This window comes from Schistocerca gregaria, chromosome 1, assembly GCF_023897955.1.
Source record: "Schistocerca gregaria isolate iqSchGreg1 chromosome 1, iqSchGreg1.2, whole genome shotgun sequence".
Taxonomy (NCBI): Eukaryota; Metazoa; Arthropoda; class Insecta; order Orthoptera; family Acrididae; genus Schistocerca; species Schistocerca gregaria.
In genome coordinates, this window is record NC_064920.1 from 9,134,279 (window position 1) to 9,161,330 (window position 27,052).

At 39.1% G+C, this 27,052-nt stretch overlaps 1 protein-coding gene across 14 annotated transcripts in view; it reads left to right on the forward strand.

Annotated features, from left to right (window-relative positions):
* The window catches only part of LOC126320910 (tight junction protein ZO-1), an 839,027-nt gene that overhangs the window by 701,120 nt on the left and 110,855 nt on the right, over positions 1 to 27,052 (forward strand). For all 14 annotated transcript variants that reach the window (XR_007558731.1, XR_007558696.1, XM_049994135.1 and 11 more), the window contains one exon: positions 15,086 to 15,325. Coding sequence is in view for 12 of the 14 variants with exons in the window: in XM_049994135.1 (XP_049850092.1) it covers positions 15,086 to 15,325 (240 nt within the window). In the remaining 2 variants the exon portion in view is untranslated. The remainder of the gene's footprint in view (positions 1 to 15,085; positions 15,326 to 27,052) is intronic.

A 27,052-nucleotide genomic window follows, 5' to 3' on the forward strand; every position in this document is an offset into this window, starting at 1 on the left:
GGCAGTGAACATTTTTTCCACCACTAGCATTCAAACCGGTCGAGGGCCATCACATGAGTGTGCTTTGACGGGCTCAGCCACGGAGGCAGATACCCTACTGTATTGTGTTCACATGTTTATAACTTCTGAATCCCAATTTAATTGAGTACCCTAAAGATACACCTTTAGAAATCCTACACTCATTGGATAAGAGGTCTGGTAGTGTGTAACCAGTTCTTCCTACAAAGCGTGTTTAGCATACAGAATGGGAATACCACTCTGTTGTCTGCCTTACACCAATTACAGCACACCATAATTCTGTTCCCATCCTTGTATACCCTTTTATACTTGTTTGCTCTGTCACATAACAAACAATCATTACTTCACTTCTGTGATAGATTACAAATGCCAGGAATTAAACTTATCCATCCAAAAAAAGAAACTCTAAGGTAAGTTCTGCAGTTTTATACATAAGAAGCTTTTGTATGGAAGAGTCCGAAACATTTCCATATGCAGAAAAGTAGAGTGATTCAATTCTGGGTCTAGACTGTCCAAAATTTATTGCTCTCCCAGCAGCAGTTCATATTTGTGGTAGAGTTACGACAGACAGCATGCACCGTTCTCACGACAAGACAGTCCCACAGTGACTTGTCAGTTGAGGCGATAGCTCTTACGTTCACTACTGCTTTTTTCCAAGTACTTCTGAGACACAACAGAGGGTAGCATCTGTTGAGCAACAGGTGGTAAGACTCCTGTACATTCTTCTCGTATGAAAACGGCCCAGTTTTCTAGTGCCTGGTGGCTCGCATGTCATGAAACATCGAGGCCTGAGATATATTAGGGTGAAATCCTTTGAACACCGTGACATGGTCAGAGCTTTACTTGGACTAGGGTGTTAATATTTTATCTAATCCATCCTCCCCTAGACGCCTTCTTTGGTGTCTTTTACATATATTTTCTGCCTAAAACCTCTAATTTTTCACCATTTCTGCAGTGTACACACCCAATTTTCTGTTCCTTCATGTAAACCCCCGCCCCATGAACCATAGACCTTGCTGTTGATGGGGAAGCTTGTGTGCCTCAGCGATACAGATAGCCATACCGTAGATGCAACCGCAATGAAGGGATATTTGTTGAGAGGCCAGACAAATGTGTGGTTCCTGAAGAGGGGCAGCAGCCTTTTCAGTAGTTGCAGGGGCAACTGTTTGAATGATTGGCTGATCTGGCCTTGTAGCACTAACCAAAACGGCCTTGCTCTGCTGGTACTGCGAACGGCTGAAAGCAAGGGGAAGCTACAGCCATAATTTTTGCCGAGGGCATGCAGCGTTACTATATGGTTAAATGATGATGCCGTCCTCTTGGGTAAAATATTCCGGAGGTAAAATAGTCCCCCATTCAGATCCCCAGGCGGGGACTACTCAAAAGGACATTGTTATGAGGAGAAAAAGAAATGGTGTTCCACGCATTGGAGCATAAAATGTCAGATCCCTTAATCAGGCAGGTAGGTCAGAAAATTTAAAAAGGGAAATGGATAGGCTAAAGTTAGATATAGTGGGAATTAGTGAAGTTCAGTGGCAGGAGGAACAAGACTTTTGGTTAGGTGAATACAGGGGTATAAATACAAAATGAAATAGGGGTAATGCAGGAGTAGGTTTAATAATGATTTAAAAAAAATAAGTGCGGGCAAGCTACTACAAACAGCATAGTGAACGCCTTATTGTGGCCAAGATAGACACGAAGCCCACACCTACTACAGCAGTACAAGTTTATATGCCAACTAGCTCTGCAGATGATGAGATTGAAGAAATGTATGACGAAATTCAATAAATTATTCAGATAGTGAAGGGAGACGAAAATTTAATAGTCATGGGTGCCTGGAATTCGATAGCAGGAAAAGAAAGAGAAGGAAACGTAGTAGGTGAATATGGATTGGGGGTAAGAAATTAAAGAGGAAGCTGCCTGGTAGAATTTTGCACAGAGCATAACTTAATCATAGCTAACACTTGGTTCAAGAATCATAAAAGAAGGTTGTGTACATGGAAGAAGCCTGGAGATACTGACAGGTTTCAGATAGATTATATAATGGTAAGACAGAGATTTAGGAACCAGGTTTTAAATTGTAAGACATTTCCAGGGGCAGATGTGGACTAAGACATTTTCAGGGGCAGATGTGGACTCTGACCACAATCTATTGGTTATGAAGTGTATATTAAAACTGAAGAAACTGCAAAAAGGTGGGAATTTAAGGAGATGGAACCTGGGTAAACTGACTAAACCAGAGGTTGTTCAGAGTTTCAGGGAGGGCATAAGGGAACAATTTGCAAGAATGGGGGAAAGAAGTACAGTAGAAAAGAATGGGTAGCTTTGAGGGATGAAGTAGTGAAGACAACAGAGAATAAAGTAGGTAAAAAGATGAGGGCTACTAGAAATCCTTGGGTAAGAGAAGAAATATTGAATTTAATTGATGAAAGGAGAAAATACAAATATGCAGTAAATGAAGCAGGCAAAAAGGAATACAAATCTCTCAAAAATAAGATCGACAGGAAGAGCAAAATGCCTAAGCAGGGATGGCTAGAGGACAAATGTAAGGATGTAGAGGCTCATATCACTAGGGGTAAGATAGATGATACCTACAGGAAAATTAAAGAGGCCTTTGGAGGAAAGACAACCACTTGTTTGAAAATCAAGAGCTCAGATGGAAACCAAGTTCTAAACAAAGAAGGGAAAGCAGAAAGGTGGAAGAAGTACATAGACGGTCTGTACAAGAGTGATGTACTTGAGGGCAATATTATGTAAAGGGAAGAGGATGTAGATGAAGATGAAATGTGAGATATGATACTGCGTGAAGAGTTTGACCGAGCACTGAAAGACCTAAGTCGAAAAAAGGGCCCGGGAGTATACAACATTCCATTAGAACTACTGACAGTCTTGAGGGAGCCAGTCCTGACAAAACTCTACCATCTGGTGAGAAAAATGTATGAGACAGGCTAATTACCCTCAGACTTCAAGAAGAATATAACAATTCCCATCCCAAAGAAAGCAGGTGTTGACAGATGTGAAAATTACTGAACTATCAGCTTAATAAGTCACGTCTGCAAAATACTAACACAAATCCTTTACTGACAAATGGAAAAACTGGTAGAAGCCGACCTTGGGGAAGATCAGTTTGACTGACCTTACGACTTATCTTAGAAGCTAGTTTAAGGAAAGGCAAACCTACATTTCTAGCATTTGTAGACTTAGAGAAAGCTTTTGACAATGTTGACTGGAATACTCTCTTTCAAATTCTGAAGGCGGCAGAGTTAAAATACAGGGAGCGAAAGGCTGTTTACAATTTTTACAGAAACAAGATCTCAGTTATAAGAGTCGAGGGACATGAAAGGGAAGCAGTGATTGGGAAGGGAGTGGGACAGTGTTGTGGCCTCTCCCCAATGTTATTCAATCTGTATATTGAGCAAACAGTAAAGGAAACAAAATAAAAATTTGGAGTAGGTATTAAAATCCATGGAGAAGAAATACAAACTTTGAGGTTCGCCGATGACATTGTAATTCTGTCAGAGACAGCAAAGGACTTGGAAGAGCAGTTGAACAGAATGGACAGTGTCTTGAAAGGAGGATATAAGATTAACATCAACAAAAGCAAAACGAGGATAATGGAATGTAGCGAATTAAGTCGGGTGACGCTGAGGCAGTTAGATTAGGAAATGAGACACTTAAAGTAGTAAAGGAGTTTTGCTATTTGCGGAGCAAAATAACTCACAACGGTTGAAGTAGAGAGGATATAGAATGTAGACTGGCAATGGCGAGGAAAGCATTTCTGAATAAGAGAAATTTGTTAACATCGAGTATAGATTTAAGTGTCAGGAAGTCGTTTCTGAAAGTTTTTGCATGGAGTGTAGCCATGTATGGAAGTCAAACATGGATGATAAATAGTTAAGACAAGAAGAGAATAGAAGCTTTCGAAATGTGGTGCTACAGAAGAATGCTGAAGATTAGGTAGATCACATAAGACAAATTTGTAGCTTAATTTGACTAGAAGGAGGGATCGGTTGGTAGGACATGTTCTGAGGCATCAAGAGATCACCAATTTAGCATTGGCGAGCAGCGTGGAGGGTAAAAATCATAGAGGGAGACCAAGACATGAATACACTAAGCAGAATCAGAAGGATGTAGGCTGCAGTACATACTGGGAGATGAAGCAGCTTGCACAGAATAGAGTAGCATGGAGAGCTTCATCAAACCAGTCTCAGGGCTGAAGACCATAACAACATGTAATCCTTTCTTAATACTTCTTGATTATTTTTAATTGCTATCTTTTATTTTCCTTTCGTTGCATTTCTCTCTCTGTCTCATACACTAATTGGTTTTTATTCTTGTTGTAATTACATTCTACAACATTTACTTGGTTTGACATTTAGCATCCCTTTCAACTCTCCTATGTCCCCAGTTTTCCATCAGAGCACTCTCACATAGTAACTTCTTTTCTGTATGATTTAGTTTCTCCTGCTTTGCTTCAATTTCTTCATTTTACTCCTTTCTTTAGATTTCTTGACTATCAGAGATGTATCTGTTGTTGGTTTAAATGGTTTCATTTTCATAAAAAAAGTAATTATCTTTCTTTTTAATGTTTCTGTTAACACAGTAAATCTGTGCTTTTATGAAGCCTGTTTTGATAACAGTGAGTTTGATGATGGATGTGAGGTTTAAGCACTTGGTTGTCAATTGCAGATCAGTAACACTTTATTTCAGGTAGCAATATTAATTTTTATTGTGATCACTTTATTTATTATTCTTATAGAATGGTTTTATTCACATTGTTACTTTCAGAATGACATTAATGTAGATGTAGTATTGTACCTTTCTTATCAAATGTTATGGAAAATATTTTGTGTTGATGCTACAAGGCAATAAAAATATCACGGTTCAGAATGGGATGCCCTTCAAAACTGAGCGCCCACATTATATGATGTGTTTCATATACATATTTTAGTTCTAGTTTAAGTGATCACAGGTAGTGAGTGTTTTGAAAGTAGAGAATTATACACAATTATAGACAAATTAAGTAATTCCTCTCCCTGATAAAAGGAGAGAGGAATACCAAATGGATGAGTAGGACAAAGGGAGATTTATTTTTCTTTAGACTGTTGCCTTCCTTCATTCCTTACAAAGACAAGCTATATTCATGAGTTCTCTGTCCCTTCATTTTGTCCTCTGGTTTATAGAAACAAACAAAAAACACTTCGCTTGACAGAAATTTTTTAACATCCTCTTGTATCAGTGATAATCAAAAGTATGTCTTATATTATTACTAATTTCTGTTATTTTGTATGTAGCCATTTTCTACATACTGAAAGGAGAGATTGTTTTATCTCCAAACAATATGTTTATGAGTTCCCTCTTTCATTTATTACAGCTTATTTATAGTTTTAGAACTCATATATAAATGATACAGAATAACTAAATACTAAAAATGTGTTCATTTCTTTCCATTACAGCCATTTGAATTCCTGTCTGATATGTATTTACTTCCCTTGAATAATTCCTTTCCAGTCCTACACCCTCAACCTGCATATATTTTTCAGAATAATCAGTATTATCCATATGAAATTGTGGTAGAGCCCAGGCACATAGATAATAATAATACATATCTACCTGTGATTACAGAACATTTCTTTGGATATATATGACAGATGTTTGGCTACCATACATTCTGTTAGTGTTATGTAGGTATCTATGAAGATCATGATTACAGTTAAGTAATTTCAGTATTGAGTATCACAAACATTTCATTTGCATAGTAGGAAACAGTGCGCAAACCTAGCTCTGTTCCAGCACCACTGCATGTATGATGCATGAAAGCTACTGCTCTTTTGTGTAAAATGTCTGCTTCACATTAATTGCTTGTGTTCTTATGCTAAATGCAAATGACCGTGAAAAATGAGCTCACATTTTAATGTGTCGATTGACTTAGCAATTAATTTAGATTGCTCTTATGTTTATTAGGAGTCTCTGGACCATATAGTATTACATTCACTTTACATTTTGGACATTAAAATATTTTACGAATTAATTAATTCCATGCTTTCGCTCCTGACCATGAGTAACAATCTTGTGGGAGGTCCTCACCTTTGCCATAATGCTGTTCTCGCAAACATCTCCTGAAAGGAGAAGTTTTTGACTTGCAATTTTTGTTTTCTACAACTTATTTGCACCTTTTAATGCAAAATAACTACAAATAGTGTGTGTTCATATTGAAACATAAATTGCTGAGCACATTATCACAGTAATAAGCTGTTTTTAAATGGTCATAGAACATTGTTGCTGTTATGCAGACAATGTGTGAAACTACTTTTGCATAAAACAAAAATCCACTGAAAATTTTATTTGTTTAGTCTACAGATCAGAGAAGTAGGAGTTTTAAGAAGTGTAAAGTGAATGCATATTTCAGTTCACTTGTAGCAAGGGCCTATGTAAGTCTACATAATTACAGGCCTATGTGTATCACTGACACTCTTGGCTTCACTTATCATTATTATTCTGATACTGTCCTTTTCTAATCTAGGAGAACACACTTCAGACTTTGTAGTATCTAGAACTATGTATGATTAATAACAAGAGACTAATAGCTACAACTGTCATGAAGGAGGGAGAGGAAGAAACTGACACATAATCAGTCAAATTTATCGGTACTGTACATATAAATACGATAATGTTATGTCCCTAGTGGTGTAAAGTTAATGAATTCCAAACACTTGAGGCATCAAGTCTTGGTAGACAAATAAACAGGTCTCAAAACTTTGCTAGTTTTCTGACGAGTCCTTTTACAGAGCTAGAGTAACACTAACGCACGTGCATAGCCACTCTGTGCCGGCACCACAGCTCAGCTGGGGTCGAGGTGCCTCGGGGATAGAGTAGTGATTGGGGACAAAGAGGAGGCAGTTTGAGGAATGGTTGGGGAAGGGTGGCAGATGGCCAGTAGGGAGGGGCACCAGGGCCACAGGGCAGGAATACGATGCCAGCAAACTCGCTCCAGCAGCGCCCAAGGAGAGTCTTGGCTGGAACATTGTGGCATGGAAAAGTGGAGTAGGGGAGGGAGATTGTGGGGAGGAGAGAGCGGGTGCAGGAAGAGTGAAGTTAGGGCTATGGGTCGGGGGCAGGAGAAAAGTGGGGTAGCGGAGATCGAGGCTGAGCGGATTAAGGGATCAGAGGATACATTGCAATTTGATCCCGTCTAAATAATTCAAAGAGGGGGACTTGTCTGAAAACTAGCAGAGCTCTCAGTCTCATTTTCATGCTTACCAATGCTTCGGCACCCTGACCTTGGTGATTTGTTGCCTTTTCTCCTCAAGATATTTATAAAACTACATACATTGTTGACACACAAGTTAAACATTACTGAGTATGAGATTACTATAGGTGGGTGCACTCAGTTTGGCCTGACAAAGGATTTTAAAATGCAGACTTTAAATATTACTAGCTTCTCTTCACTTTCCACTCACTGCCACTTCCTCATAGTGAAGTATGTACAGATGAGAGTGATCTACCTGCACTGCTCTGTCATACTTCCACACCTGGCTTTCCCTTTGCTGCTGGGGTGTAAAGTGAATAAGGCAGTGCTCAGGCACTCGATGGGAAGGGTCGGGCCTCAAGGCCCAGTCTGACCATCCACCTTTAGGAGTTCTGTGGTTTTGCTAAGTTGCTGAAGGCAAATTCTGGGATGGTTACTTTGAAAAGTGTACAGTCACTTTTTTGGACAATCCAAGCTCAAACTCTGCCTCTAATGACCACATCTTTGATGTGATGTTGAACCCTAATTTTATTTCCTTGTTTCCTTCTTTGTTCCTATTTTTCATTTGTGTTGATGAAATATCTGTTTCAGAATTTAGGTCTAATGTGGCAGTTAATAAAGAGGAAATGTTTTTAAGTGGTCTGTCTTACTCAAATATTTAGGCCTTGACAACTTTTGATGATATGCAGATACCACTTTCTATATTAACCTTGTATACTTAAAAAAGTATAATACAGTAGGCCGTACAGAGGTCAAAGGGTATCACACTTAACTGTAAGCTATTGCAGATATGTACTTCATTTAAAAAGAATTCATATTTGACCTCTTCAGATATCTGTTTTATTTTAATGTTTTAGCTTTGCTCATTTATCTGCTTTGACATGGTACTGATGTTGTATTAGCCCACCACACAATATACTCTTATTTCCCTGATAGTCACCTACTATTCCCTGAGTTTGGGTTCCAATTTGAGATTCTTATAGCTTTTGACCATCCACTAGAACTAATCCCTGTTATTGGTGTTTTTGTCTAGCATACTATTCTCAGGAATACTATATGTTTTAGTCTATCATTGCAATTCTTTTGTTTTCCCAACTGGTTTCATTACACAGTACCATCCCCAGAACATTCCCTGGCACGCAGTTGGCACACTTGTTTCCCAAGTAGGTGCGGGTATTTGACACAACTGCTTGGGATGAAAATGTGATATCCGGTGCCTTGGAAGTGCACGGTTAAATTCTGAAGTTTATAACCAGTTTGATTCTCTAGTTATCATAGCAGAAAAACAGGTCGAAATATGTCATGAAGAGTCATGAGAAAAGTTTTCTAATTTTTTCTTGCTCGCTCTCACTTCTTATCATCACCTGCCTAAGTGAGCGCTAAACAATTGTAGAACATACTAATAGATATTACATTTATTTTTTGAAGAGTGTATTTTAAATGCAGCTCCAACTTGTTTTTTAGGACCTTATATACTCACACTGCAAAGCGAAATACAGTTTTTATGTGGTTTAGAACATTGTACTTCTAATGAAAAGGGTTTAAAAGAGTTTGCAGAAGCATTATGTGTTTCTTTTTTGTAAAAGTGGGCTAAAAATAGCCATTTCTGGCATTTTTAGAAAATCATTAACTTTGACCTTAATCTGTAAACTATTGTAAAGCAATACAAGATTAAAATTTATGCTCTAAAAGCCTTGTGTTGTTGAGTTCCTGCATCAAAATTCCAGGATTATCCATAGTTACTTCCAGAGATATAAAAAGCTAAACCTTATTTTTTAAGCAATAATTTTTTCATTTGATTTGCTTCAAATTATGTATTGGCAAATTGCTCAAGATTTTTTCTATTATTATTGTGCTTAGTAAAGCGCAACATGTTGCACAAGATGGCCTAGTTTTGTTTCCTTTGAGAAAAATATTGCCAGAGATACCATGTCTCAGTTTTACTGAAAACACAGGGGTGCACTTTTGATACTTGCATTATGGGGTCAACAAATGACTATATCTCTGGAAATATTATGTTGGCAAAAGTGAAACTTTGCCAGTGTTCATTGATAACATGTACCGTTGGGTGTTCATGTTTTTACTAGAAAGGCAAGGTAACAAGTAGAACTTGAAATGAAATGGTATTATTCATGGAACTATGACACATACTATTTCAGTTGTATTATTTTATTGTTAGTACCTGTGGGATTTCAGTGACTTCAGTTATTACAAACAATTTCTTTCAGACATGCGTGGACTGTCTAAAGGAGGCTTATTGTGATAAATGCAGTTGCTGTCTGAAGGCCATTGTGTCTGTGTTGACACAGTAACAGCATTTATTGCAGTACAGTATCCGTCAGACACACAAGTTGTTAAGGTGACTTTTCATGACAAGTGTGAAATCTGGGTTCAACTCCTGGTCTGATACAAATTTTTATTTGTCACAAGTAGGTGATGCTAATATGTATTCACAATATGTAAATCCATTTCATGTACTAATTTTGTTAAAGCAGTAAAATTTGCTGATTTAGAGCATGTGACAAAAGGACATTAACATTGTTTCATAAAGCCAGTCTAGGGACAGAACCTTCAGGGATGTGCCATGAGTTATGGTACACATTAACAGCAGAGAAGCAGCTCTTCAAACTTAATTTATATGATATAATAATAATAAACTGTTGTTATACATTAAACTATTATTGTGATTTTTAGCACTATTAGTGATTACAGCTAACTGTAAACCAGTAAATTAAAAAGAGACCCCCGATCGAAAAAGGCAGTTGCATTGGATAGCAGCAGTTAATATTTTATTGGCAGCATAATATGTACCTCAGTACATAGTTATTTTCCAAAGAAAATAGTTACTTGTATTTGTAATGATTAAGGACAGTTTACAGTACACCAGTACTCATCTTTCGACTTTACAACAAACACGACTATTTGCAACATACCTCATATGATCATTTGCTTTCCATGCAGCAACAGATGGAAACATGTGGGACTCAAGTGTCCCTTGATTCTTGGTCCTGCGTCACAACTCCCTCATCCTTAAGTGTTACAATTGTTTTTCCCCCAAACTCATTCCATGCTTTTGCCAGAAAAGGAAATTTAGATCTCTTTTGGGTGTTTCCATGTTTTGCCTCAATGTGAGTAGATTTTTTCCTATTAATAGACAAAACATCTCTGAAACTTCAGTCACAGATCATGAATTACTTATCTTGACACTGTCCAAGTCACTTTTGTTACTAATTTCCAGTTAGTGGGTTTTGGCTGTACTATCTTCGGTCAGAATGTTGTTTGGGTGGTAGCACAGGCAGCATTGTGCTCTATACTGGATCCCAGTCAGTTTTTCAATTGAAATATTTTGAATTAATGTATTTAGGATAATAATTTCATTGAATTTAAACAATTTCAATTGAAACTAAAGGGTTCATTTTCATTTATGTTTCCTTAATGTTTTTTTCATATTTTATTTGGTAAATGTTTGCATGAATCACACATAAGTAAAGCAGTTATCAACCTGAAGGCTGAACTGAGTGTTGCAATCCAAACCACACATACATGTTTTGGGGTTAGTGTGCCCTCACCTATTTTGCTCTAAAGCGAGAAATTGTTCGTTTAATCATTGTTGAGGGCACCTGTAGTTTAACAGTGTCATCAGAGTGTGATGCTCTGTACTTAACCATTGGTAAAAATCGCCTTTATTACTAGTATATGATGAACAGAAAAAAGTAGGTGGCTATTTAATCACAAAAGCTATCCATGTCTGAGAGGAACTGACATTGCTGAGGCACGTTAACACACAGTGAACGTAGCAAGCCAACACCTAGCGATCTCCCAGAGCTAAGCTTCCGCACTCCTCGATGTTCGCAGAGTGGATGACGCTCCGTGCTGCAGCGCAGGCAGACCCCGTCAGGCTGCTTATCGCTGATGTCATGCCACTTATCACTTCCGATTGCCGACTTTTAGCCCGGGCGGGGCCTAGTAAAACTTGAGGCCCCACCGGCCCGGGCGCCCATTACACGGTGTTCCTGCACACCGAGGCGTGTGTTTCGTTAGAAAGTGATGAAGAGGAAGGTTATGAGGTGTTGGCGCCCGTGCCTTCATCGAGCCGTAGCTGCATGCCGCAAGTAACGCGCTATGCGTCATCTGATGACAGTAATTCCAACCTCAGTGAAGCCAATGGTTAAATATGTTAAACATTTTAGGCATCATTATTCTATTGTTTTTAAGTATGGTTGGAAGGAAAATGATAGTTATTTCAAGACAATACCAGACATTAATCCTATGGGTTTTAAGTCAGTGGGAACACTGAGTGTTGGCTTGTGGCTGACACTAGCAATCTCACAGGAACAAGACATTGTACATTGATGTTAGAAATACATCTGCCACTGAATATGAGTTTTATGTAATCCAGCTCCATCAGTAGACTTGTTGGTTGTACGCAGTAGATGAGCCACAGTTTGTAGAGATGACATTACTGTATGGGGGCCTTAAATTTCAAGATAACTCTCTTGAAAACATGTGCACTAATGAGAGATGTACTATGAAAAGCATAGAAGTAGAGTTTTGACTTTCTCATTTTTCTTCTTTTGTCTCAAATAAACATAAATGTTTGCTGAAAAGGGATATCTGAGAGTGAGAATTTTGTTTTATTTATAAAATCAGTTTTCGGTATCTACTATTTTAACACATACACCATATTGACCTTGCAGATATTATTGTTTCAAAGAAAAATTCAATTTAGTGAATATATCTGAGTTAGAATTCTTGCTCGATAATTACATTCAGGAGGCAAAATGTGTTGCAATGCCAATATAAATTATAAAAATAAGTGTGACAACATTAGCCTAGCTTTCAGTTCCTCCCTTGGGGAGGAGAGAATGATTTAGTGGGAAGGGTTAAAAAGGAAGGACAGCTCACTGAGACCCCAGGATGAGAGACCTGCCTGTAACAGGGATGAAGGGAGATCTGTTGTTCCGAAAGCTGGGAATTCACTTTTACTTTTAGATGTGCCTGTAGGCAGTACTAAACATTTCAACTTGTAAACACAACTCCTGGCCAGCAATTCTGTTTTGTACTTATCATATACTTCTACTTCATATTAAAAGAGCAGGTGAAACTGAATAATTTTGAATTAACACTTTGACATGAAATGCTACAATTGCTGTTATTCGTACATCCACAAGCCTTCAGAACTGATGTGTGTGCCATCATTAAGGAAATAAATACAATAAAATTACAGAGTTGTTATTGTAGTGCCTAGTATGTGCTTCTTACCTATTATGGGGGACCATATTCCAACTGTGTTGCAGTTGTTTTGCATAAAATATGATGGCTGCAGAAGGTGTAATGCCCAAGGCAGTGATCTATATCGTACAATAATTTGCCAGTGGCACTTTCGGTCAAATGACTGTACGATCTGATGGAAAAGGGATGGAGGGAATATAGACTGCTTGATTTGTGTCGTTACGTGTGTGCACGGCAATAATGGTATGTGTGCTTCATCTCTGTTAGACTTTATCACCACTATTCCTCGAACACAGTTTATCGTGCACGGTTCTCTTTGCTTCATTTTCATTTTTTCCTACCTTGCATGAAATGTTTGTTCCCATCTTGAAAAATGCACAAAGTTTTATTCACTTTGAAAATAATTGATTCCAATTTTTTATTACAGTGATATTTTACTTTTATGTTTTCTTATTACTTATTTCTGTATGTTATATTTTATTCTTATACATTTAATTCTGATCTTACTCTTTCTGTGTGCACACAATGTGGTAGAAAAGTAATGAAGCACTTTTGTAAAATATTGTAGGCTATACTGGATTTCTTTTTGTGTGGAAAATTCAGTAAAAGAAGACTAAGTAACAGTGGGCTGGGTCACAGAATCCAGACTAGAGGAGCACAACATTACGATTCCATTTTGTAAGTCTTTCAATAGCATCTCAATTACAATATCATACGACATGCTGTTCCTGGTATACAAATTAACATTGGGGAATAATCTAGCTGCACTGAGGAAAAAAGTAGAGAGAACATTTACTTTCCATGTAATGGTGGTACAAATGATGGATGGATCTTTATTTGGAATTTGAATTGAGTACTATACTCAACGGCCCAGGGTTTCTCTTTGGTAACATTATTTTGTAAAAAAATGTTTGCCAGCCCATCTGTGAGGATTTTAGCATACTTTTCCACATGTTTGTTCACGTATCCTCTCTTGCGACCCACTCAGATACCTGAGTGCATTAAGTACCCGCTTCCAGGATAGGGGGGCCACACCAACCTTTGATGGAATCTACTGCTTGGATTAATGACAGGCAGCCCAGATTTGGGTTTAGGTGGTTTTCTGTGTCCACAGAGGTAAATAGCGAGCCAGTTCCCAGGCTCCACCTTTGTTACATAATGCACAAACACTTTGAAAACTGATGTCATATTAATCATGCCATATACACTAGATGCAGACAGAAGGGGTACAAGTTTCCTATTCTTGGGGAGCAGCTCCTAGTAACTTTAAAATGCATTTGCAAGTGGTGACCCTCTGTAATAAATGCCTATATACAGGTACAGTTCTCAGCGAAGTTGGAGAAGTAGCATATTGGTGCCTATGCAGCATCAGTTGGGTACAGGACATGGGAATGGGTGGCCAGATGTCATTTTGTGTAAATGTAAATTTAACTCTACACCTTTATGGAAAATTAGTGGACTAACCTCAAGAGATTTCTGATTCTTCCTACATTTTGACCCTTTAGATACATTCAGAGTTTGTTCCCGATTTCTTGTTCCCTACATGCCATATGAGAACTCAAGATCCTTGGCAGTGGTCAGTTTGGATTCATTCATTTTATTGTTTTTGATTGCTGTAATTAGCTCTTGCTGAGCAAAGTGGCACAGTGGTATGGTATTGGTCTTGTTATTGTGGAGGGTGACTGTTGAGATGCCATAGAGGCTGTTGAGGTTTGAGTTTTCCACAGTTCATCCAAGCTGGTTAAAACAAATTCTCAGACGAATCCTTTAAAAATGACATGGCCAGTTCCTTCCTCCCCTCCCTTCTCAATCTCTGTCTCTAGTGACCTTTGTTATCAATGTTCCCACCTCCCTCATAGTTAACTTTCACAGGATTTTGTGCAAGACAGGAGATTTCGCATTTATAACATTTCACAGCCTGTACGTAATTCATAAATAAACTCATCTGTGTTCATCATTGATGTAAAGTAAGTGTTTTATTGTACTGCTGGCCACGACCATTTGATTACATTAGGTGGCAACTGTAAATCTCGGAACTGGGGAGAGATGGTGGAAGAGACAGCAAGACAGAGTGGCAGAACATTGACACTGGTGAGAGTGAGATCAATGGTGATTCATTTCAACTCACTGTCGGTATCAGCAACGAAACAAAATATAGAGTAGATTGGTACGTAGTGTAACCTCAGTCTGTATAATATGGTCAGCCTCATTACTTTTTTACCACATATAATATTTGTGTGTGTGTGTGTGTGTGTGTGTGTCTTTTTCTTCTTATTTTCACAAATCAGTGTATGTAACGATGTACTTGTGTGTGTGTGTGTGTGTGTGTGTGTGTGTGTGTGTGTGTGTGTGTGTGTGTGTCTTATAGTGTATATGAATGTGAAGCTGTGACATAAGACTCTCTTAATTGTAATTCTTTTTCTTCACTTTCATATGTATATGAAGTACTACATGTGGCCTCAGCTTTTGCTTTCCCATTGCATACTTAACCTCCTCACATAATCTAGCTCCCTCATGTAAGAGCCCCCTTCTGACTCACTCGAGATTGGCTTATTTGGTTTAACACACATTCCCCTTTCTCTCTAGCCCGACGAAGCCCTGTCAGATGACTTCTTGTTCCCTATGACATCTCGCCTATCCTACGCGTCCTCCCCCGAGTCCGACCTCGACCTTTCCCCAGAGCCTCACACGAGTGGAGTGGTGACTGCATCTGCTCCTCCTCGCCTCATCAAGAGCTCGTCGGACCCCAGCATTGCCACACAGGAGGACACCGGTCCTGGCTACAGTGCTCCTCCTCCTTACTCGGCCAGCAACCCGTACAAACAGGTCAGTACACTCTCTAGATTTCTGTGCAAGGATAGAAAATGTAGTTGTTTGGACTGTACTGTAGAAAGATTTGCTCCTGTTTTATCCAAATAAATGAGAGATATAGTAATGTGTGATTCTGAATGAGTAATATTAATGTTTCACATCATACTATACTCATACACTGGAGCATAATGTCCAACATTTGTGGCATAATTTCTGTTGCTCTACTTCCTTTTATGGGGCATGAGTTTTGTCGTTCATTATAGAATCCGTCAGACTTTTTTTGTATGTTTTATATTACATATTTTTACAATTTACTTATGGGCGGCATACTTTCCCCTGACCTGACCATTCAGTCTGCAGTGGAGGAGTTGAAAAACACTCTTTTTTTGACTGTACCAAACTGGACACAATTGTTAACATAACCTAGTTGACAGAAGGAACAAACTACATGGGATTATGATGACAGACAAGATATTATTAGATGGTAGGGTAAGGTGATATCTATTTACAACAAAAATAAACTCAAGAAGTTGTCAGTTGAGATGAGGAGTACTCTGATGTATAGAATTGATGCCTGTGATTATCTCACTTAGTGATTAATATTCTACATATAATGTGTTGGGCCTGCCTTAAAAACTAACATAATACTGGACCATAGAATCTGTTATAAACTGAACATATAAATATCAAAGTTGGTGTACAGGGGTGCATCCTTTTGTTGTCTGTATCTCAAACTTTTCTTCATTCTTCATCTTTCCGTTTTTGTTAGGGAATGTTGCAGATATTGTTTGGCAAAACTGTTTCTTACCTATATGCTGCAGTACGCCTCAGAAATCATACATTTTAATCTCTGTTCACATTCACATTTATGCTCTGTAGGAGGTTTTATGGAATATGGTGGAGATGCTATTTTAACCCACAGGTGATATAAAAAAAATAACTATTGCCAAAAATCTGTATGTGCTGTAATTTATATATCATGATAGTTCCTTGGGAATATGTGTGTAGACAGAGGTAACACATTCTTTTATTTTTGTTCCACCTATCATGAAATGCTTGTGTAAGAGTAACACAATGGTTTCATTATTATCAGCAAAGCATCTGTTGCTGGCAGCCACGGTTTTATTGATAAATTAGGACTGACAAAAGTAAATAATATATATCTGTTATAAAAAATAAGTTTTTGGAAAATTGTAACTAGCCTTCCTCCAGATGTGCATTAATTTTTACACAGTGTGTTCCACGAGTATTTGTTAGTCGACTCTTATAACACTGTCGTGTCGGCTGTGTACTCGTGTTATAATGAGTGAATCATCATCTAATTTTTATTCTGAACACGGGACAAATCAGATCCAATCAAATGCCAATTTTGTAAGCAACTCACAGTATTCACAACAAACCGCTATTTTCCATGTGTGGCAGTTTGTGTCTGGTTGTTGCATAAAATGGAATATTGGATACAGGAAATTGTTGAATTCACAGTTTGCCTTTAGAAATTGCAACTCACAATGCAGCTGATAGAAGGACATAGAAAGAGAGAAACCGCAGTCCTTTATCAGGGAGGAGGGGGGTCTGACTGGTGGGGCAGGAGCAGGCCACCAAGTTCCTGAGATGCTGGTTGCAGGCTGCCTGGAGATGGGTGCAGCTGTTGACCACAACTCGGGAAGTGGCCTTCTTCTCTTACAGTCGGTGTCGTGGAGTTCTGAATGCAGTTTGGTAGTCACCGTCTGTAGAATTTCTCTCTGATGTTGTGGTCTTTAATCCAAAGACTGGTTTATGCAGCTCTCCATGCTAGTCTATCTTGTGTCAGCCTCTTCATCCGTACAGAACCACTACAACCTACATCCATCTGAATGTGCTTACTGTAGCTGAGCTTCACACGAATGGCGGCCATCTGGAACACTCATTGCAAAGTGTTTGTCCTCAAGTGCAATTTGTATCCTCAGGAAATCTCTTATATGGCTTCTATGTACTCAGTGTAACATGTCTTATTGAGGAAATTGTTGGTTTCCAGACCTGTGTTTGTTAGGATTATTTGCTTGTTTCCTTCTCCTCTATATGCCTGTTTTGTAGTACCCATTGTACTAAGTTTTCTTGTAAATTATCAATTAAATCCCTCTGAACTGATCCTTTGCACTATCTGATATGCATAGGGCACCAATAAGCTGGAGGTCCTTATTCTTAGAGGTGGGTCAAGAGTATATGTTCTCTGGGTGTTCACAAATTTGTAGACTCAGACAAATTCGAGAGTTCAAATTAATATCCTCTGCTGTATAACAGTTACGCTTATCAACAAGTTTACGCAACTACAGCGAATGCCAATAATAATAATACTAATAATAGTCATAACAAGGATAAGAAAAGAAAAAAATAGTTTTTGTGGTATTTTGTTTGGACATAATTAAGTGCATTTTAGGACAGAAATGAGCTAATATGTAAGCTTTTCTTATTCTCCATTTTGAATTTTTGTGTAAGTGGTAGTTTTTGTGCTTCTCTCTCTTTTTTTTTTGGGACAAATGTACAAGATCCCTAACACATGTATTAGTCCACAAATTAACTTTCGGGCTAAAAATCAGACATTCTTACGTTGAGCCAACACAACGACATATGCTGTTGTACACTTCTTCGTTAAATATTTGCCTGTACAGACACTTATTTCATTTCATCTCTTTCTCAATCGACAGATCATGTCTGGGAGACCCTAATTCCTTTGGAGCTAACTTTTCCTGATAATTTTCTTTTGTGTTAGCACTTAAAAAACCTACTTGACAGAGTTGATGTTGATACTGCACATCAAAGTGAATTCCTGCACAGTAAACAACCAACTTTGAACACAAGCTGCCGTTTGTGGAAATGTTTACATTCGAGTAGCAATGTCTACCAACACGGTCACTTGACAAGAACTCAAATGAGGCTCTGTGAGCCTTAAAAGCAGAAAGCACACCATTGTCGATAATACATTTAAGTGAATGTAAGAGTAAACAGTGTGGCAGCTTTTCATGAATGTTCATATATACACTGTGGGCCTACAGCACATATGTCAGAAGCTCGAATCAATGGTCAGTGCTACAATCTCACAATCTACGCTGATGTGCCCTTATGGTTCTGATTGCCTTAAATGGATTACTGTAAGATAAAATTCAAAACTTAATGTACTGCAGCTCATTTGCAAATCAACAAACTAGATTTTTCTATCACTATAACTATAACATATACTGGCATCTAATCTAATTTTACTGTATAGTGAATGAATTGGCATATCTGAAGAGGGTGCTACCATCTAGCGTGACTTATGCCATGCAAATTGGGATAACAGTCTGCTGCAATGTACTACCACCTGGTGGCACTATTGTAAACTTTTAGCTACATGCACACCATGAACCATGCACATTGTTCATCAAATCTGTATGCACGTGATCCATAAGCCAATGACATCACACTGGTTGTACTTGTGCAAAAGGTCCTTAAAATGTGCACAACTGAAGATGTGCTCGCAACCATGATGTCAAGTTTCACATTGTCTAGAGGAGTAGCAATACAAAGCACAGTAAATTTAGTACCGTGTATTTCAGATTATTGCATCTATGTTACATTTAACAGCATTCAAAGAAAAATGGCCAACAAATCCACAAGGTGTCAAAACTTTGGGTGTTTACGTGCTCTTGTGCTCCCACACAGCAGCCACCACTGCTTATTCTGTCATTCCAGAATATCACACAGAGACACTGGACAACTGATGCTTCAGAAATTGTGATTCTGCTTCTGTTTGTGTATGTTCTGAATGTTTCCCCATAGCCACTGTGAAATAGCAGTCCTTTTTTAAAGTTCAGTATTGAAGCTGTTAATGGAATAATCCTTTTTAAACATTAAAATAATGTCCTGGCACCAACCTAAAAACATGCTACTGACATATTTCCTGAAAAATGGAGATTTTATAACACCAGAAATGTAAAAATATTGTCAGCCAGAGGGGAAATACAACAGACATGATTTTGCAGTTGTTAAATAAAACATAGTAAGGTGTAGGCATATATTGGAATTCAGGTGTTATGTAGACTAATTCCATTATCACCAAACAGTGTAAACCTGCAGATGAAAAATGTGGTGGTAATATCTCCTGACTATCAAGTGATTTTTGTGGGATCCTCTTGAAGCATTCTTACACTTCAGATTGTCACTTACACTTGACATCCTAGTGAATTTCCTGTTTCCTCTTGCTGAAAACTCACATTTACGTTCTGCTGAAACGTCCAGTGGTTACCACAGACAGTGTCTCTCCATACATATTTAATGATCAGAAACTACAAAGTTCGCTAATTCTCCAGCTGTTCCTTTGGACATAGTATCATTTAATGCAGTTCCTGTGTGACTATTTCATTTTATGGACCTCTTGAAAGGTTCTGCTGGACTTATTCTACAACTGTGTTATTAGTGTTGTCAAGAAACTCAATACACAATTTTTTAAAGATCATTGTAAGTGCATTCATATTAATAAACCCTATATTGACATTAAACATGTACATCATTGAACTTATAACATCAGTAGCTTCTGTCAATAATCATAATGCTCCAATACATAATCCTATCATAAATTGAATATTAAAAGAAAATTTCATTTATCTATTTACACCACATAGTAACTATTATCAGAATTATTTGTAAATATTCTTTAGACATTTGCACATCTTCTGGAACTCGCATATTTACCTTCTAGCAGGTATTTCTTCTCACAAATTTGCTTTCATCACTGTCCCATCTTGAAGACATGTGCCATCTCTTGCCATCACTCGCTGTATGCAAATAAAAAACAATCCTGTGAAATGTCTGTGCTCTTACCTGTCTTTCATTATTCTATGTTTTTAATTCATGAGAATCTTTCATCATTAAGAAGACATAGGAATACACATGATATGCTTCACCACACAACCCCACCTCTTAGATGAATTTTGTCACTATAGGTATAGCTACTTTCCCTATTTCATATGTACTGTTTGTGTCATTCTGTAGTCTTTTTATGTTAATAATAAATTCTTTTGATACATCGCTTTAAGTGCTGGCATGTTATAAAACTAACCACAGTTGGGAAAATGAATGTGCTTCCCATTTGCACATCTCATTGTTTTATCTTGACCATCACAAATATAATGGTAACTCTGTTATAACTGAAGGAATGTGCATTTATGTTTGTATGTCTCATTTTATTTTTATGACAGATATTTAAATTTTGATTGCAACTACAATATAATTGTAATAATATCCTTGTATATTTGCACCAAATACTGATTTTTATTACAGAATTTGAATATTAATGGTAACTGCAGTACAGTTAGAATAATGTGCTTTTATACTACTTTTACAAGAAAGAATCATGAAAAATTCATCTTCTTCAGAAAACAATAGATCCCAGTTATCTTTTTGTTCCATGGTAGTTTTCAGTTTTATCTTGGTATTATCTTGTAACAAGTTTCAGCTAGTAATAGCAAATACCCTGTTCAAGAATCACAAGAGGAGGAGGTATACTAGGAAAAGGCCGGGAGATACGGGAAGATTTCAATTAGATTACATCATGGTCAGACAGAGATTCCGAAATCACTGGATTGTAAGGCGTACCCAGGAGCAGATATAGACTCAGATCACAATATAGTAGTGATGAAGAGTAGACTGAAGTTCAAGACATTAGTCAGGAAGAATCCATACGCAAAGAAGTGGGATACGGAAGTTCTAAGGAATGACGAGATACGTTTGAAGTTCTCTAACGCTATAGATACAGCAATAAGGAATAGCGCAGTAGGCAGCACAGTTGAAGAGGAATGGACATCTCTAAAAAGGGCCATCACGGAAGTTGGGAAGGAAAACATAGGTACAAAGAAGGTAGCTGCAAAGAAACCATGGGTAACAGAAGAAATACTTCATTTGATTGATGAAAGGAGGAAGTACAAACATGTTCCGGGAAAATCAGGAATACAGAAATACAAGTCGCTGAGGAATGAAATAAATAGGAAGTGCAGGGAAGCTAAAACGAAATGGCTGCAGGAAAAATGTGAAGACATCGAAAAAGATATGATTGTTGGAAGGACAGACTCAGCATACAGGAAAGTCAAAACAACCTTTGGTGACATTAAAAGCAACGGTGGTAACATTAAGAGTGCAACGGGAATTCCACTGTTAAATGCAGAGGAGAGAGCAGATAGGTGAAGATTTGTCTGATGTGATAGACGAAGAAACAGGAGTCGATTTAGAAGAGATTGGGGATCCAGTATTAGAATCGGAATTTAAAAGAGCTTTGGAGGACTTACGGCCACATAAGGCAGAAGGGATAGATAACATTCCATCAGAATTTCTAAAATCATTAGGGGAAGTGGCAACAAAATGACTATTCACGTTGGTGTGTAGAATATATGAGTCTGGCGACATAGCATCTGACTTTCGGAAAAGCATCATCCACACAATTCCGAAGACGGAAAGAGCTGACAAGTTTGAGAATTATCGCACAATCAGCTTAACAGCTCATGCATCGAAGCTGCTTACAAGAATAATATCCAGAAGAATGGATAAGAAAATTGATAATGCGCTAGGTGTGAAGAAGAATTAAATGATCTGCTGAACGGAATTAGCAGTCTAATGAGTACACAGTATGGTTTGAGAGTAAATCGGAGAAAGACGAAGGTAATGGGAAGTAGTAAAAATGAGAACAGCAAGAAACTTAACATCAGGATTGATGGTCACGAAGTCAATGAAGTTAAGGAATTCTTCTACCTAGGCAGTAAAATAACCAATGACGGACGGAGCAGGGAGGACATCAAAAGCGGACTCACTATGGCAAAAATGGCATTTCCGGCCAAGAGAAGTCTACTAATAGCAAATACCGGCCTTAATTTGAGGAAGAAATTTCTGAGGATATACGTCTGGAGTACAGCATTGTAGGGTAGTGAAACATGGACTGTGGGAAAACTGGATCAGAAGAGAATCGAAGCATTTGAGATGTGGTGCTATAGACGAATGTTGAAAATTAGGTGGACTGATAAGGTAAGGAATGAGGAGGTTCTACGCAGGATCGGATAGGAAAGGAATATGTGGAAAACACTGATAAGAGAAGGGACAGGATGATAGGACATCTGCTAAGACATGAGGGAATGACTTCCATGGTACTAGAGGGAGCTGTAGAGGGCAAAAACTGTAGAGGAAGACAGAGATTGGAATACGTCAAGCAAATAATTGAGGACGTAGGTTGCAAGTGCTACTCTGAGATGAAGAGGTTAGCACAGGAAAGAATTCGTGGCGGGCCGCATCAAACCAGTCAGTAGATTGATGGGGGGGGGGGGGGACAAGTGAAATTATATTCTGAGAACCTAGAAATCGTAAACCCTGCTATGACATTTATATTTTTAACTTATGTTATTTTTATTGCACAATGTCAGACACTCCTCATAACTTCAATAGTTTGCTACTTACTTATTTTTCTAAGCCTTGTGCAACTAAGGCTAGTTTTATTCTGCATTGTAATAGGTTTCAAAATATTAAATATTTCACTTGTATTGAAATAAAGTTCAGACCTCGTTCCTCAGTCATATTTCTTTTTCAAATTGTTGTTCTTCCTTTCTTGGTACATCTACCCTATTTCCTGCCACACTATATATATATGTGGGTAAACTATCCTTCTCATAAATACATATACTTTTTAAGATGAAACAGTACTACTCCAACCTTGCAAAAGAAAATTAAACCACCTGTATGCATGTTTTTATTTTATCTTAATCATTTTAGACAGTCTTCTGAGTTCCCATCTATAACATTCTCACCAGCAATCATTGCCATTAGGTTACTATTTATGAAACTACATATTAGTGTGTGATAAACATTATTTTAGCAATCATGTGAACATCCTAAAATTGTTGTTTTATTGTCTATTTTAGCACAGTATAGTTGTTATTCTGATCCTGATGATAGCACTCATTAGCCTACGTTTGTGGTCAACTATCTTTCCTGTTCTTTCCTGTGTGAAAATAACACTGCTGACATCCGAAAAAGTTTTAAAGTAATACCCACCAAAACAGATTAATTTGCCATTACCAACTAAATCACATTATACCAAAATATTTAGGAAGTACTAAGCCCCCATTCTTAAGAGGCACCTTGAAGTTTTTGTCTTAACATGTTCTGACTGATCAGAATGACAAACTGGTTTATTAACAAGAAGTAAATAGCTGCCTAAAAAATTAACTTATACTTATTGTAACTTATATTATGAAAAGGAAATTAGCTACTCATCATATAGCAGAGAACCTGAGTCGTAGATAGGCACAAAGAAAAGAATGTCACAAATAAAGCTACTGGCCATTAAGGCCTTCGCCAACAATACACGACAGACACACATACACAGACACACACAGTCCAGCAAATGCAACTCACAGACACGACTGGTGTCTCAGGCAGCTGAATTCACACTGTGAGCAGCACCACCAGTGCATGATGGGAGTCGTGACTGGATGGGGGTAAGGAGGAGGCTGGGGTGGGGAGGGGGAGGGATAGTATAGTGGAGCTGGCGGACAGTGAATTGCTGAATGTTAGTCGAAGGGCAGGGGAGAGATGGAGAGGAAATTGGGGAGAGGGGTAGTAGCAGGAAAGGAGAGAAATAAAAAGAATGGGTGTGATGATGGAATGATGGCTGTGTAGTGCTGGAATGGGAACGGGGAAGGGGCTGGATGGGTGAGGACAGTGACTAAAGAAGGTTGATGCTAGGAGGGTTACGGGAAAGTAGGATGTATTGCAGGGAATGTTGTCACCTGCACAATTCAGACAGGCTGGTGTTGGTGGGAAGGATAGGCTGTGAATCAGTCTTTGAAATGAAGGAGATCAGTTTTGGCAGCGTTTTCAGCAGCATGATGTTCCACTTATTTTTTGGCCACAGTTTGTTGGTGGCCATTACTGCAGACAGACAGTTCGTTGTCTGTCATGCCCACATAGAATGCAGCACAGTGGTTGCAGCTTAGCTTGTAGATCACATAACTGGTTTCACAGGTAGCCCTGCCTTTGATGGAATAGGTGATGTTAATGACTGGACTGGATTAGGTGGTGGTAGGAGGATGTAATGTGATTCTCTCAGTGGGGACACAGTAACTGGCCACAATGGGATGTCATGGGTGGTTAGCTTTATGTACTTTAGGAAGCATATAGAAGGTAGGAGTACAGGGAGTGGTAGGAGTGAGTAGAGAGATGGACTCCAGGGAGAAGTTCTGGGATGGGCCTAAAGATTTGAATAGTGACTGGAGATCCTTCTGGACTTCTGGAATGGAGTCACTGTAGCGAGGTTTGCAGGTGGAAGTATCTGACAGCTGGCGAAGTCATTCCGCCAGGTTATCCTAGTGGTTGAAAATGACAGTTGTGGAGCCTTTGTCCGCAGGTAGGATTGTAAGGTTGGAATCAGTGTTTTGATGGTGGACTGCAATTCTTTCTGCGAATGTAACGTTAGTTTGCATGTTAAGGGATTTGGGGAATGGTGGTGAGGCAAAGTTCGAGGTTAAGAAATTCTGGAAAGTTAACGGGAGGTGATTTGGGGACAGGGGGAGTGGATCATGGTTGGATGAAATGAGTTAGGCAAGGTTTAATACGGTCTTTGGTTGAGTCTGATTGGTAGGGTTGGGGGGAAAATGTGTTTTCACTGTAGGGATTATGGAAGTAGAGAAGGTCTTTAACAGGTCCTGCATGATATATTTTGGGAATAGGGCAAAAGGTGAGGCCTTTGGAAAGAACTGATATTTCTGTGGGGCTAAGGCTTCTGGAGGAAAGGTTCATGACAGTGTTATGGCTGTGTTTAAGTTGTGGGCTCTGTCTGGGTTGGGAGGCAGTTTTGGAGGGTGGGGTAAGTGTAGTAGGTCTGTGAGACAGGATTTTTCAGCTTGAGTGGATGTGGGGTAGGTTTGGAGGTTGTTGTAGTGATGGTGGACAATTATACTCCAAGGCAGGAGTAGGAAGTGAGCAGGACAGAGAGTTTTCTGAGATGGTGTTGTGCATGTTACTTTAATTAATGGAGGGCAAGACTTTCTGTGTGTGTTCCAGGAAATTGGGATTACATAGCAGAAGAATATTGTGGACAGAGAGAAGGTACTGCAACAAAGTTTGGGCTACACATGCTTTTGCAGGACTACGTTGGTGAGGGCTAAGGATTGGTGGAATTTGAACAAAAAAATTGAAATGGCTCTGAGCACCATGGGACTTAACATCTGAGGTCATCAGCCTCTAGAACTTAGAACTACTTTAACCTAACTAACCTAAGGACATCACACACATCCATGACCGAGGCAGGATTCGAACCTGCGACCGTAGCAGTTGCGTGGTTCCAGACTGAAGCGCCTAGAACGGCTCGGACACTCTGGCAGGCAGAATTTGAACAGGTGGAGGTCACTGTGGAATTAGGGGTGGCAGCCAGAGATGGGTAATTTGATGGTTAGACCATTAGGGGAGATTCCATGAGCCAAGCAACAATGTAGGAACAGTGTGTGGGACTGGGATCTGGCTAGGGATAAGGAAACTTTCTGTATTGACACAGATGGAAGGAGCAAGGATCCATGGTGGTGGGTCAAAGATGGCTACATTAGTTCCTCCATCCATATCAAACCTACTGACTACCAGCAATACCTCCACTCGACAGCTGCCATCTGTTCAATACGAAGAAGTCCAACTCCGTATAGCCTAGTCAGCCATGATTGTCCCTTCTGCAGTGACGAGTAGTCCTCTTGAAATATACTGAGGATCTCACTGAAGCCTTCACTGACAATAACTATCCCCCCAACCTCGTACAAAAACAAATCTCCAGTGCCTCATCTTTCCAGTCTCACACTACCTCCCAAAGTCCCACCATCCAGCCACAGAGGAGCATCCCCTCATAACTCAGTACCACACAGAACTGGAGCAACTGACTTACATTCTCCGCCAGGGTTTCGAGTACCTCTTGTCTTGCCCTGAAGTGAGAAATGTCCTACCCACTATCCTTCCAACCCCTCCCGCAGTGGCATTCCATCCACCAAACCTACACAATATACTCGTCCATCCTTACACAACCCATGCTCCAAATCCCTTACCTCATGGCTCATACCCCTGTAATAGATCTAGATGCAAGACCTGTCCCATACATCCTCCCACCACCACCTACTCTAGTCTGGTCATGAACATCACCTATCCCATCAAAGGCAGGGCTACCAGCATAATGAGTAATGCGATCTACAATCTAAGCTGCAACCACTGTGCTGCATTTTATCTTGGTATGACAACCAATAAGCTGTTTGTCTGCAAGAATGCCCACTGACAAACTGGGGCCAAGAAACTAGTAGACCATCTTCTTGCTGAACATGCTCCCAAACATGATCTCCTTCATTTCAAAGACTGCTTCACAGCCTGTGCCATATGGATCCCACCAACACCAGCTTTTTCTGAATTGCACAGGTGTCAACTTTCCCTACAATACATCTTACATTCCCCTAACCCTCCTGGCATCTACCTTTGTTAGTCACTGTCCTCACCCATCTAGTCCTTTCCCTGTTCCCATTCCAGCACTATGCAGCCATCATTCCACCATCACGCCCGTTCTTTTTATATCTCTCATCTCTCCTTTTCTGGTACTTCTCCCCCCCCCCCCCCCCCCCCCCCCGCCCCTCTTCTGCACCTCCACCCTGCCCTTTGTCTAACCTGCAGCACTTCACTGTCCGCCAGCCCCACTATACTATCCCTCCCCCTCCCTGCCCTGCA